The following is a 13595-nucleotide window of genomic DNA, read 5'->3' on the forward strand; positions in this document are numbered from 1 at the left end:
TTTTCTGGGGGTGGGAGGGGGGTGGATTAGCATCTCCACCTGTAGATAGGATCTGGTAAATAATTTTATCTGTTTCTTCTTTTAGCCAGGGGATGCACCTGCAGCTGTATCTATGCAGGTAAAATGTGGGAATGGGGGCTAATGGCAGTAGTGGGGGGTCAAGGACTGACGCACTGGCAAGGCCAGAAACACAATGGCTTACATGTGTTGAGTATTTCTAAGCCTGTACTAGGAGTCTCGTGCTATTGTTTGGTTTAATTCTCACAATAACCCTTGAGTTAAGTTTAATTCTTACAACAACCCTCTGGGGTAAGTACGTCCTTACTTCCTTCTCAGAGGTGAGGATTCTGAGTCTCAGAGAGGTCAGGTGCATGTCAAGGTCGCTTAGCTGGTGGGTGGAGGGGCTTGGATTTGAACTCACATCTCTCTGAGCTGCAAAGCGCATGCTTTACTCCACTGCACCCTGTCACTGCCTCAGAGTAAAATGTACTGAATGAGGCTGAAGTGAGAAGGAGGGAGAGGTGGGAAAGGACCAGTGCTGACTTTGAATTGAAGATGTCTGATCTCAGGTCAGCCAGGCTTCTTTTTCTGAATTGGGAAGTTTGTGCTTGTGCCAGGAGCTCTCTGTGCTGGTCCCAGGCACAGAGATCTTGCAGGTGTTTGCATATGTGTGACTTAGACTGTAATCCCTTCCAGGCCTAGGCAAAGAGGATATTTCATTCACGTATCTTCTGTTTAGAGAGTAACACTGGCCAGAAGATAGTCGGTGCTGGTATGTGCACAGTAAGTCTTCACTTAACATTATCGATCGGTTCTGTGATTTTTAGCCAAGTGACAGATAATGAAATAAATTTTACCACAGGCTAATTGATATTCAGAAGAGTGAAGTTGCTGTGGCATCTCATCAACATTATAACAAAATGACATCGAACAAAACAATGTTATTTGAGGACTTGCTGTACAACTGGTTAACTTCGGTTTGCCCTGCTGCCCCCAAGATGTCCTTGCTTGTTACCAAAGGAGATCTCTTTATTGATTCAATGACCTCCCTTTGGCTGCTGTTGGCTGAGGGCCTGGGCATACCCGCTGGCTGCTGGTGGTTGACCTGCGAGCCCAGGATATTACCCGGGGAGGGCGGGCCTAAGGTCAGGGCTCCCTTGGGTCCTGGGGCAGGAGGGCAAGAGGCCTGAGGCCACTGGGTGCAGAAATCAGAGAGAATAATATTGAAAGGGGCCCTGGGGTCACGGGTGGGGTTGGTCATCAGAGAGGAGTTATCTGTATCACAGTTTGTCCCCAAGTTGTCCCTGAAGGAATTGCTCAAAGGAACAGGAAATCATACACTTTCAGTTTCTTCCCCTCAGCGCCCTGTGTCTTCGGGGCGTAAATTGATCGGGATGGTATCACTCTCTGGGAACCATGAAGTAAAGGGAAGCTATGTCCTCCAGGTTTTGGAGTCATTGGAACCCCCTGTCCTTCTTTGCGACCTGAGGGATCTTGAGCCTGTCACTTAAATCCTCGGGCCCTCCAGTGCTGCATTTTCAGTTCCTGGGCAATACAGGAATTACAGGTTTCTTCTTAGGGTTAAATGGCGTAAGAAATAAGGTGCCTGGCACAGAGCAGCTGATTAGCACACGGTGGCCGCCTCCTCGCCTTCCTCTCTCTTTCTGCAGTTAGAAAGGCGGCCTCCGTGCTGCCTCCCAGGATGCGCTCCAGGCGGGCCATCAGGCCTGGGTTTGAATCCCAAAGCTGTCATTCCTTAGCTGCGGTGACTTCCGCAAGCCACTTAGCTCCCTTGAGCCTGTAGTCCCTTGTTTGGAAAACACAGACAAAAGCAGTTCCTCCCTCGTAGGAGTTTTGGTCATTTGTACAACATCATAATTGAGCACCAGCTTTGTGTGTGGTGTGTGTGGAGGGGTGAAGCCCCTCCCTTCAAGAAATTTACAGCCCAGAGGGGAGGCAGGTATGATCCTGATAATCACGTGGATTATTACGAGTATTAGATGAGGTCACACACACAGCATTATATCACAGGGAGCTACCCACCGTAAGAAAGGGCACATTCTCCTCGGGGACCATCTTCTAAATGAGGGTCTCCACGTGGTTATCACCCAGTCCCTCCCGCACTTGCCGATGGTCTTCCACCCCCCACCCCCGTACACATGAACTCAGAGCAGATGCCCGTTTTCTACCGACTCCCTAAAACCCCAGACAGACCAGGAACAGTGTGAGGGAGCCTCTCCCATGCCGTGGGCTGCGGTTCAGATTCTGGTGGCTATGTCCACACCCGTGTGATATACCAGAGCGCCTGCCCCTAACAGTTCTGGGGCAAAGATGAGGAAATTCTGTTTTAATTCTCTTTGGAGCTAAGATGCAATTAAAAACGTTACCACGGTAATTGGCAACATCGATTAACTTGATGAGAATTGTGGGAGGTGGCACGTTTCCCCCCCTTCTGCACATCACTGGTCTATAAATACCCCTGGTCCCTTCCTCTCCTTTCTCTAGAACTTCCCCAAAACATCCTCCCAAGCTGTCTCCTTCATGCCCTTTGCCTTTTTTTAATTAACTCTCTGAATTCCTCCAGCACTTCCAGTCGGTACCACATAATCTTGCATCTAATTACATGTGAGAGGCAGCCGTGGAAAGCACAGCGCTGAGAGCTCGGAGCTCAGGGGCGGTGGGGCCTGGCAGGAGCCCCAGCTCTGTTTGATCACCTTAAGTGATCCCTGCTACCTGAGTTTGGTCATCTGTGGAATGGCAACAATGCTGTCTACTTCCCAAGATCCACGCAATAAAATTAGACCATGGTATGAAAGTGCTACACTGTAAACTGTCAAGTGCGGGGACCGCATAGCCTGCCATTTGAAAGACACCGATTTAGTAGCCAACGGTCCTTTTAATTTGCCTGGAGAAGCAGAACGCTGAAGGGACAGGAGCTGATCCAGGGGTCATGAGAAGGCCCTGCAGATGCTGAGCAACTTTGGGGGGAGGGTCTTGGTAATGACCCTCTGGTTGCAAGAAACAGTAAATAACCTGAGGAAGCTTAACTAAAGGGAGAGAAAGAGAATAATTAGGATTCAAGAGAAGAAATGCATTTGGACCCCAGAAAGGACCCCACCCCAGAGTCTCACGGAGTATTCTCTTTCTGTCTCTTACCTTTGCTGCTCTCTTCTTTCTGGCAGAACAGTTAAAGGTGTCCAAGACAAGATGCTCCATGTCTCATGCTACCGTTTCTCAAACCTATCCTAAAGTCTGGGAAACAAATCTCTTTGACCCGGCTTGGGTTGAGATTCTAGCCCTGATCTAATCAACTGTACGCAAGGGACAGGGCCAAACAGCACTGACACGAACATGGGGTTCTGCACCTAGAGGCCGATGGATCTAGGGGAGCCAGCAGTTGACAGGCAGGGGGATTGCCAGTGGTTTGGGCAGAAAGCTCCCAAAGCGCCCGCGAGGGGAGCCACGCTCCTTTGACCTGGATGCGATCCCTGAGTTTTCGCTGCCTCAGCGTTTCCACAGGATGACCACATTTGTCAAAGGAATCACAGCTGACTGTGTGTTTGACAGATCCAATATTGCTTTGAGGATAAATGGTGAAAACAGCCGCATAATAATGTAAAATGAAGACTTTATTCACTTAATTGCCTAGGGATTAATTAAGTGAATGAAATCTGTTTCACCATAATATGGAGCCGTTTTCAACATTTATCTTAAACATACTGCTGAGGTTATTATTACTCCCACTTGTGTATTTATCCATCTTCTCAACAGATATTTAATAAATGCCAAGCAAGGCACAGTGCTAGGCACGATGGCTTAATCAAATTAAACCGTAATTTAATCAGATCTAGAGCCTGCCTTTAGGAAGAGTCCCATCAAGAAGGGGAAACATTTCACGTACACAGATAACTAAAGGTGGGGTAAGAAAAACGATATCTGAATCCAGGCTCGATCTCTTTCTTACTCTGGTTGGGCGATTTAGCATCTCAAAATTTCCATTTCCTCATCTGAAAAAAAAAAAGATATTGCCTCGCTCAAAAGCTGGTTTAAAGATTAAGTGAGACAACGTATTAAATTGATAGCAAAAATTTTGGTACATTAGGTGCTCAATAAATATAGCTGCACTTTAGATAATGTGAGCACTTAATATAGTAAGCATGATATAGTGTCAAGTGTTAATACATGCCTCCCTGTCTTCAAAATGTTTTACATGCATTTATATAGTTCATTTAGTTTTCATAAAAACAGTAAGAAGGGTGCTTTTATAATCTCCCTGTTGTGCTGATGAGAAAATTGAGGCTTAGAGAGGTTAAGTAAATTGCCTGTGATCCTACAGTTAGTAAGTGAGGGACCCAAGACTCTAACTCAGAGAGTCTGATTCCAGGATTCATACCCTTAACTACCCTGCAAGTCAATAAAAAGGAAAGGCTATTTTAGTTCCAGCTTATTGAGCTTGTGTTTCAGCTCTAATGAGTGATTCTCAACTCTGGATGCACACTCTTATCACCCAGGAGCATCTAAAACTATTGATCCCTGGACTAGACTCCAAGCGAGAGGTCCTCAGAATGTGACCCCTGACTGTCATTATCATATCATCTGACGCACTGGCTAAGATTGCAAATTCCTGGGCCCTACCCCAACCCCACCCCCCAATTATAAACTTTGAGGGTGGAGCTCAGCATCCGTGTTTTAACAAGGAGATTCTGAAGCTTCTCAGATGTGAGAGGAGTGTTGCTCCTGATTAATTAAACCAGGATTTCTGGGAGTAGGGCCTGTGCATTGGTATTCTATGTTTTTACAGAGTTTTCCAGGGGAGTTTAATAGCTGGGGTCTGGAGCTTTCATGGAAAGCAGGTATTGAGCTGAGCCATAGCCAGGGGATATGCAGAGTAGAAGAGAAGTATTGCAGGTGGAGAGACAGCCTGGGCAAAGACATAAAGGGGGTGAGTATTTGTGTGTAAATTGGAGAAACATATTGAGAGAAGGTTATTTTGTAATTTAAGTGTATAGCTGATCAGTTTATAAAGTGTTTCCTTTGACTTTATCAGTATTTTTACCCTCAGTACTGCCTCATGCTTACTGTTGGGGAAGGTTTCACTCTGGGGATTCATATCCACATGGAGAAAAAACACACAGGAGTTTAGCCAGCCTCTTCCTCATGGCAGCAAGTATGTCCTGAAGGGTCTGGGCTGAGGTTCCAAGTTGGATTCTAGGGCCACCTAACAAAGAACAGCTGTGTGTCTTTGGATAATTATGTGAGGCTGAGTTTTCTGATCTATGATATGGAGAGGCTGGCGAGATGCGGGTGTTTCAAAGGTTGCTGCATCCAGCTCCTCGGGCACTGCTGTGTGTGGGTGAGCTGTTAGCCTACGTTCCCTGTGACTTAATTTATATTAGGACTTGGAGACTGTATTTGAACAGAGAATTCAGTTGCTAAAAATAAGCTTGAAAGCCACTTGCCCTTTTTCAGGTACTTCCATCAGTAACATCTGCACTTCCCGCAGCAACATCTATGATTGCAGGGTCCTAGAAGCTGGTTTCAGGGTCTTCCCTGGAGGGCTGGCTTTGGCTTCTCATTTCTTTTTGTTCCCTGTGTCCTTGGTCCTTGCTCAGAAGGCAGAAGGGCTCTCATTTTGGAGAAAAATCACCCCCCTTCCTCTCAGGCTTTCACATGGTCCTTATGCTCTGATGTTGGGATTGTTAGTTGTGATTTTCCCCCCTTTTCAGCACCAGTTGAGCAGCCCACATGATAAACACTGTCTGGTGCACAGGAAGGAAAATGAGATCCCTTCTGAGCATAAGGAACGTTTGTCTTTGAGACCCAGGCGTGAGCTCAAGGCTTACACAGGGCCTTATGAAGTTTGTCTGAGTGGATGAAAGTGTTATAATTGTTCATTCAACAAATATTTGTTGATAATCCAAGCACTGCAATGGAAATGTTGATATAAAGATCCAGCAAAAGCCTGTGAGGTCAAAGATTATATCCCACCAGTGAAAAAAAAGGGCAATGCAATCCAGTGTAATGATTTCTATACTGGAGAGGAGAACAGGGCATTATACGAGCCCTTACCAAGAGTTGGTTCCAGATTTGTGATGTATAATCAACTGTAGAGGGAGGGTGGTGCCTAAACTGAACTTCTCCAATAGCTGGAACTTTCTGTACCCAGTGCCTAGAATAATACTATAATTACTAGGACTCAACAAATGTAGAACTCAGGTATGTGGGAGGGAAGAAGGCAGACAGGAAGGCAGATGAGTTTTCTGTACTTCAAATCAAAAATAAAAATAGCTTAAATATTAAGAGTGCTTCCTGGGTCAGGCACTGTCCTAAGTGTTTACTACTTAGCTCATTTAATCCCCATAACATGAGGAAGTAGGTATGATGATATTCCCACTTTACAGCTTTACAGATGTGGAAACTGACAAATTAGTATTGAGATATATATATATATATATATATATATATATATATATATATATATATATGGTATGTATATACATGTATGTTCAAAATGTGGTGAGAAATTTGCACAAGGGGGGCTGAACCTGCTTCCCTTCTTGAGGAAGGATGGAAAGATCCACTGGAAAAGACTAGATTTCCCCAATCATATTGGGTTTTAGAAAAACTTTATGACAAGAGAATTCACCATTGAGGAATTTGTAAATGTTCATAAGGGTTTTCATAGATTCATATTTATTCCTTTTTTTTTTTAGTTGTTTTAAGTTTATTTCATTGTTGAGAGTATTACAGATGTCCCCCATCCTTGATACACTCTAACTCTATTTTGTTCTATTATTCTGTTTTATAGTTACCACTTTCTTACACCATATAAAAAATAACCTCAAGTGTATTAAAGACTTGAATATAAGACCTGAAACAATAAAACTCTTAGATTAAAATATAGGGCAGTGAACTCTTTGACATCAGTCTTAAGCGATATTATTTTGGATATGACTCCTTGGGCAACGGCGACAAAGGCAAAAATTAACAAATGGGACTCTATCAAACTATAAAAGCTTTTGCTCAGAGAAGGAAACCATCAGCAAAATGAATAGGCCACCTGCTTAATGGAAGAATATATTTGCAAATGATATATTTAATAAGGGATTGATATCCAAAACATATAAAGAGCTCCTACAGCTCAACATCAGAAACACAATCTAATTAACAAAGAGCAGAGGACCTGAATAGACATTTAAAGAAGACATACAGATGGCCAATAGACAAATAAAAGATGCTCCATATCGCTGATCATCAGGGAAATGCAAATAAAACCACAATGAGATATCACCTGACATACATCAGAAAGACTATTGTCAAAAAGACAAACAACTAATGCTTGTGAGGATGTGGAGGAAAGGGAACCCTCATGCACTGTTGGTGGGACTGTGAACTAGTGCAGCCACTATGGAAAACAATATCGGAGGCCCTCAAAAAATTAAACATACAACTGCCATAGGATTCCATTTCTGGGTATTTATCCAAATATCAAAAACAATAATTTGAAAAGATGTATGCGTCTCTGTGTGTGTTGCAGCACTGTTTACAATAGCCAAGATATTGAAGCAACATAGGTGTCCATCGAGAGATAGATTTTAGGTAGGCGGAAGGGAGTGAGCAATCCTGGAGGAGGGAACAGTTTTAGTACTTGTTTTGTGGGTGTTGTCTGTCTTGTTTTAAGCTCCTAAGAGGCAAGGACTTTCCTCCTTTTGTTATAGAGCATAGTACTTGATGATCACAGCTAGGTTTTGTCATTATGGTTCCAATTCTGTACATGCTACCCTGCCATTGACCTTGGGAGAAGATAGAAAAATAATACCCGCAAAGCCTCTAATCCTGACAATACCAACTTGCTTATAAAGAAACAGGGAGGCTGTGGAACAGGAAAGATGTCCATATAGTCTCTTCTGGTGCCTGCCCTCAGCCCTCTGCGCGTCTGGTCTCAATTGAGTTTGACATTGAAATTTTGGCATTAGCATGGGTAGATTGGGCTGTTTATTAATTCAGTCATTCAGTAGCACCTAACATATAGTAGGTACACAGGTGTCAAGGATTTAAAGATAAGCAGACAGGATCCTGCTTCTTTAAAGTTTGCATCCAAGTAGAGAGGACACAGAAGTGTAATTATGAGTGATGACATTGAGCCACGCACGACATTGGTTCTCATCTGGCTGTGCCTGAAATCACCTGGGAGATTTAAAAAATATTGATGCCTTCATTCTACCTGCAAAAGTTTTTTTTTCACTGGTCTGGGGAGAGGCCCAGGCATCCAGTAATTTCATAGCTCCCTCAGTGACTTTCAGGAGCAGCCAGGTTTGAGGACCACCAAGGAGAGGAAGCTATGGGAGCAGATAAAAGGTTCTTCAGTGAGATGGGTGATGGAAGGGCTGCTGGAGGGGTGAGGCCGTGTGATCTTCAAGGAAGGGTGAGAGGTGGCTTGAGAAGAAAGGGGGCAGGGAAATGGTTAGATAGGAAGGACACTGCGAGCAAAAGAGATAAGAGCTGAGGAGAGGAGCAGCTCTTGGCTGAGAAGTCAGTAATTCTTTCTTGTTCTGGCCTAGTCCCTGTGTCACCTTAGAGAAACATCGATTTCTCTGTGTCTCAGTTTCTCATTCCATCATATATAACTAATGATACCTGCTGTCCTTACCTCAGGTGTTTGTCCTTAAGACCCAATGAGGTGAAGCAAAATTAAAAGTTTAGTAAAGGTCATTGGGGAAAAAGGAAGCATTAGAGTAAGGACTCATTCATTCAGCTTCTTTGGAAAAAGGAATATGTTATAGGAATGAATTTTGTAAGTAACTGACGTTTAACCATTTAGAACCTAATTATTTTATTTTAACAATTATTTTATTTTTCCTAATGTATATCACTTGTGACCCAGGTCTCTCAGACAGGCTCACTGGTCCCATTAGGCCCCGGCTCCCAGTTTTCCAAAACTTCAGCCCCTCAGTATAGATGTCAGGCACTGATGCTGCAACACAGTAATGACCTCAGGGCCGTTGAGAAGTGTGGAGATGTAAGGGGTGGAAGATTGCGTTTTGAAATCTTAGCTCTGTTTTTCATAGGTTTTCTATCTGCCTTGCTCTCCAGGTACCAGCTGTTGATTATCCCAAATTCCACGTTTTCTTTCTAACTTGCTGCTTCTTACCTACTGAGGGCTGGAAACCCAGGAAACCAATCTTAGGATGATATTTAAGATGAGAGTGCACAGGCTCTGAGTAAGAGCTAGCAGAGAGCGTGGACCGTGTGACTTCCTTAGCGCAGGAATGTCGTAATGTCTCTGTTGCCTTTTGTAGCTGGCTCTCTGAGTCTCACGCTCTGGCCAGGATATCTCTTGCAGGAGATGCTGCTGAGCTTTACATGTGGAAGCTCTGAGGGCAGGAGGATTCCTTTGTAAGCATTCTCAGCCTCCCTTCTGGCTCTTGGCAATAGAGCTCGAAAGTTTCCCACTCTGATTGCAGGGAGAAGTTTGTCTTTGTCGGGCCAGATTTTGCATGTTTGTCACTAAACATTTATTGTTTGCAAGGCAGGAGGAAGGGAGGGCAGTTGGGATCTCTCAGGAGGACAAACAGCCAGGACTGAGGCTAATCCAGCCTCCACAGCCACAGAACGGGTAGGGAATAGCGAGCGCATTCCTGCTGGGAGGGCAGGGGAGGGTGTGGTGGGTTCGATCAGGGGAGGTAGGAGGCGAGACGGGGAGATGGAAGGTGAGAGTGAGACGGGGAGACGGGAGGTGAGAGTGAGACGGGGAGACGGGAGGTGAGAGTGAGACGGGGAGACGGGAGGTGAGAGTGAGACGGGGAGACGGGAGGTGAGACTGAGACGGGGAGACGGGAGGTGAGACTGAGACGGGGAGACGGGAGGTGAGAGGTGAGACGGGGAGACGGAAGGTGAGAGTGAGACGGGGAGACGGGAGGTAAGAGGTGAGACGGGGAGACGGGAGGTGAGACTGAGACGGGGAGACGGGAGGTGAGAGGTGAGACGGGGAGACGGAAGGTGAGAGTGAGACGGGGAGACGGGAGGTAAGAGGTGAGACGGGGAGACGGGAGGTGAGACTGAGACGGGGAGACGGGAGGTGAGAGGTGAGACGGGGAGACGGAAGGTGAGAGTGAGACGGGGAGACGGGAGGTAAGAGGTGAGACGGGGAGACGGGAGGTGAGACTGAGACGGGGAGACGGAAGGTGAGAGTGAGACGGGGAGATGGGAGGTGAGACTGAGACGGGGAGACGGGGAGATGGGAGGTGAGACGGGGAGACGGGAGGTGAGAGTGAGACGGGGAGACGGGAGGTGAGAGTGAGACGGGGAGACGGGAGGTGAGAGTGAGACGGGAGAGGCAGCCGCCTAGAAGGTGCAGGCGGAGGAGGGGCAATGGCAGGTTTAGACCAGCGTGGCTCTGGGCTCTGGGCTCTTCTGTGTGTGTCTGAGTCACAGTCTTCCCGGGACTCATGTGCTGACATCTGCGGGGCCGCCGGTGGCCTCGTTCTGTGGGTCCCCGGGGCGCAGGACGGGCCCTCTGGAGGAAATGGCTTTCCCAGGACTCACCCGCGCGCTCCCGTGTCGCCTGCCGTCAGCGGTCACTGAGCCTCTGTCTCCCTTCCTCCCGCAGGTCGGTGGCCGGGCTGGATAAGGAGGCGGACCTGGTGCACATGGAGGTGCGGACCGCGGACGGACGTGAGTGCCGCCTCTGCCGGGCTGGGCCCAGATCGATCGCCTCAGCTTGCTCTCCCCCCCAGTTTGCATCTTAATGGCTTGGGAGGGTGACAAGCCCTGAGCTCCAGGCTGCCTCATCCATCCTTATTTCCCAGAGTCCCTGAGAGCCTCTGGTCCCAAGGGAGGCATTTCATTGAAATAAACCCTCAGGAATGAATGCAGGGGATGTGAGTCCATGACTTGAATTTTGAGGCTCCTGTTAGTCATTTTCCGGCATCCCCAGTGTCACTCAAACAGGGATGACCGCTGCTCATCACGATATTTTGCATTCACTAGGTGAATTGCAGAAGTCGCCAGCTTTGAAAAAACAAACCCTTCATATACTCAAGCTTACCCCCAAAAGTAACTGGGCGATTATTTGCAAAGCTTTTTATTTATTCATTCCACAAATACTTAGGGATGGCCTACTAAGTGCCAGGCATTGTTCCAGGCCCTGGAGATGTAGTGGAGCCCGAGACCTGTATTTTCCCTGCAAACAGCAGAGAAACCCCCCGGTTTCAAACACGTGACCGCTTCACACATTGTGCATGTCTGTACGTCTTACACAGGTTGGACTGGTAAAGTAGCATTTTGCACCACTTTAAGCATTTTACTCTTCCCAGAGTTGATCATATTTATAAGGCTCTTTCCTAGTCAAGAAAAATAAAATCAACTTAAACAAAAATATGTGAAAATACAGAGTGTCTCCAAAAAATGTACATACACTTTAACAGCTGATAGCTCAATTGCTGTTTTTTTCAGATTTAACCCACTGGAATTAATAATGGGTTAAAAGTGTGGGTACATTTTTTTGGGACACTCTGCATATTATGTATATGAAATATTTAAAATACATGAGTATTCTAGGTCAAAAATAGAGCCACATAATCCATGAAAATGGTGGTGATCTAAGAATGCGGCCGAATAGGTACCTGCTGGTGAATTGGGATCCCGGGTTCAGCTGCCTATTAGCACTGAGACTGGGGAAGTCCCCTCCCCACTCTAAACTCTCTGTGCTCTGCTCTGACTTTCTCTGTTACCTGAGATTTTTCCATCCTTGCCCTGCCCACTGCACAGGGCTATGGGTTCACCAAATGGAGACGGATGTTATAGAAATTATAAAATGTACGAATGTCAGGAGAGTCTGTTTTAACGTGGCTGTGAGTGCTGGAATATCATTCTGAATGCATGAAGTAAAAATGCATGTGTTTTGTCCAAATATGTGTTTTTTTGAGGCCAAACACAGATGCATGCCAGGAACATGCATTTCGGGTGATATATTTTATCTGCTTCATTTTTATTTTTGAAGAGTTAGAGAGCAGTCAGCATTACCACATGTCTGGCACTGTGCCTAGTGCTTTATTTTTTCTTTCTTTCTCTGAAGCAGACAGGCCTGAGGAATGACCCACGCTCTTGAATGTTTTTTAAATAAAAGAACTGTTTAAGATTTAGGGAGATAATGTCACGTACTCAAATTCACTGATCATATGGATGGTGAAACCTGGAATCAAAATTGTATTATCTGACTGTTACTGCTGAGGGAAAAAAAAAAAAAAAACTGAGGAAAGAGGTGTAGGGATTTGAAGAAACATAGCAGGACAGTAGAAGGAAAGCCGACGATAATGCTCAGAAGATGACCCACAGGCCAGTTTTCCAGACAACTGCCGCCTTGGTTCTGATTCCCATGTCAGTCTCTTAAAGCCATCTATGTGATCTATGATGGTACAATAAAGACAGTGGGAGGAAATATATTTAAGTGATACATGCAACAAAGAACTTACAGCCAGAACATATAAACAACTTTCGAAACATAGCAATACATAACAACCCAATTACTTTTTATAAATGGGCAAAAGTTTGAAAAGACTATTTACACCAAGGAAGATATAAGACAAGCACATGAAATTATGCTCAACATCACTTGACATTAGGTAAATGCAAATTAAAGCCATAATAAGATGTCATTACATATCTACCAGCATCGCTAAAATAAGAAAACCAACAATATTAAGTGCCGACAGGGATGCGAAGCCACTGGAACTCTCATACATTGCTGGTGGGAATGCAAAATGATACAGTAACTCTGGAAGAATATTTGGCAGTCTCTTATAAAGTTACACACCCCTTAGGATGCAACATATTTACCCTAAAGAAATGAAAGTTATATTCACAGCTCTGTCACTTTCCTAGATGGTAGGATTCAGGCAAATTTCTTCATTGTTCTGTGTTTCAGTTTCCTCCTCTATGGGATGGACATAATGATAATTGTAAATCTGTATTGGGTTGTTGCAATGATTTTTACATTCTTGCAATAATCAGTTAATGCAGGTACTTCCTGCAATGCCAGACAACACAAGAGCAAACATTAAACAGTGTTACTTATTGTCATCACCACCATCACCACCATCATCACCATCGCCTAGTTGTCATATTCAGGATTAGTTTATTTGGCAAGTAGAGTGGAAAGAGCCCCAGATGGAGTGTCAGGAGACCGAAGATATTCAAGGTTGCTATGATTTCTAAATGTCTATATCTATGCGAGCCATACCCCCCCCCCCCCCCAAACTCCCACACCATTAGAAAGCACAGACATTAGACTTCTCCTATGGGCAGTTAGAAGTTTTACAAAAACTCTAAATCCATAAGCCTAAAAGGAAGAACTGGAAGCTACCTTTTATTTGGTTTGTTGATTTTTTTGGGTTTGTTTTTAGTATCTACCACTTCTCAAGTGCTGTATTAGGCATTTGCAGCAACATCAATGTCCTTTATTTGCATTATGCTTGCAAACGTATTAGCCCCAACTCCCTGGTCAAGGAGCAGTAGGCTTATGGAAGCTAAATAACTTTTCAGAGTTGCTTGGAATCTGTTTTTACTTATTTGCATTTGAGAGTTTATGTTCTTAT

The 13595-nt window shown here is 45.0% G+C and overlaps 1 protein-coding gene across 1 annotated transcript in view; it reads left to right on the plus strand.

Moving 5' to 3' along the window:
* Positions 1–13595, plus strand: part of SORCS3 (sortilin related VPS10 domain containing receptor 3) — a 449042-nt gene that overhangs the window by 306970 nt on the left and 128477 nt on the right. The window contains exon 6 of the mRNA XM_081158097.1: positions 10610–10674. Within this exon, the coding sequence (XP_081014223.1) occupies positions 10610–10674 (65 nt within the window). The remainder of the gene's footprint in view (positions 1–10609; positions 10675–13595) is intronic.

The sequence above is a fragment of the Miniopterus schreibersii genome, assembly GCF_964146895.1.
Source record: "Miniopterus schreibersii genome assembly, chromosome: 14".
Taxonomy (NCBI): Eukaryota; Metazoa; Chordata; class Mammalia; order Chiroptera; family Miniopteridae; genus Miniopterus; species Miniopterus schreibersii.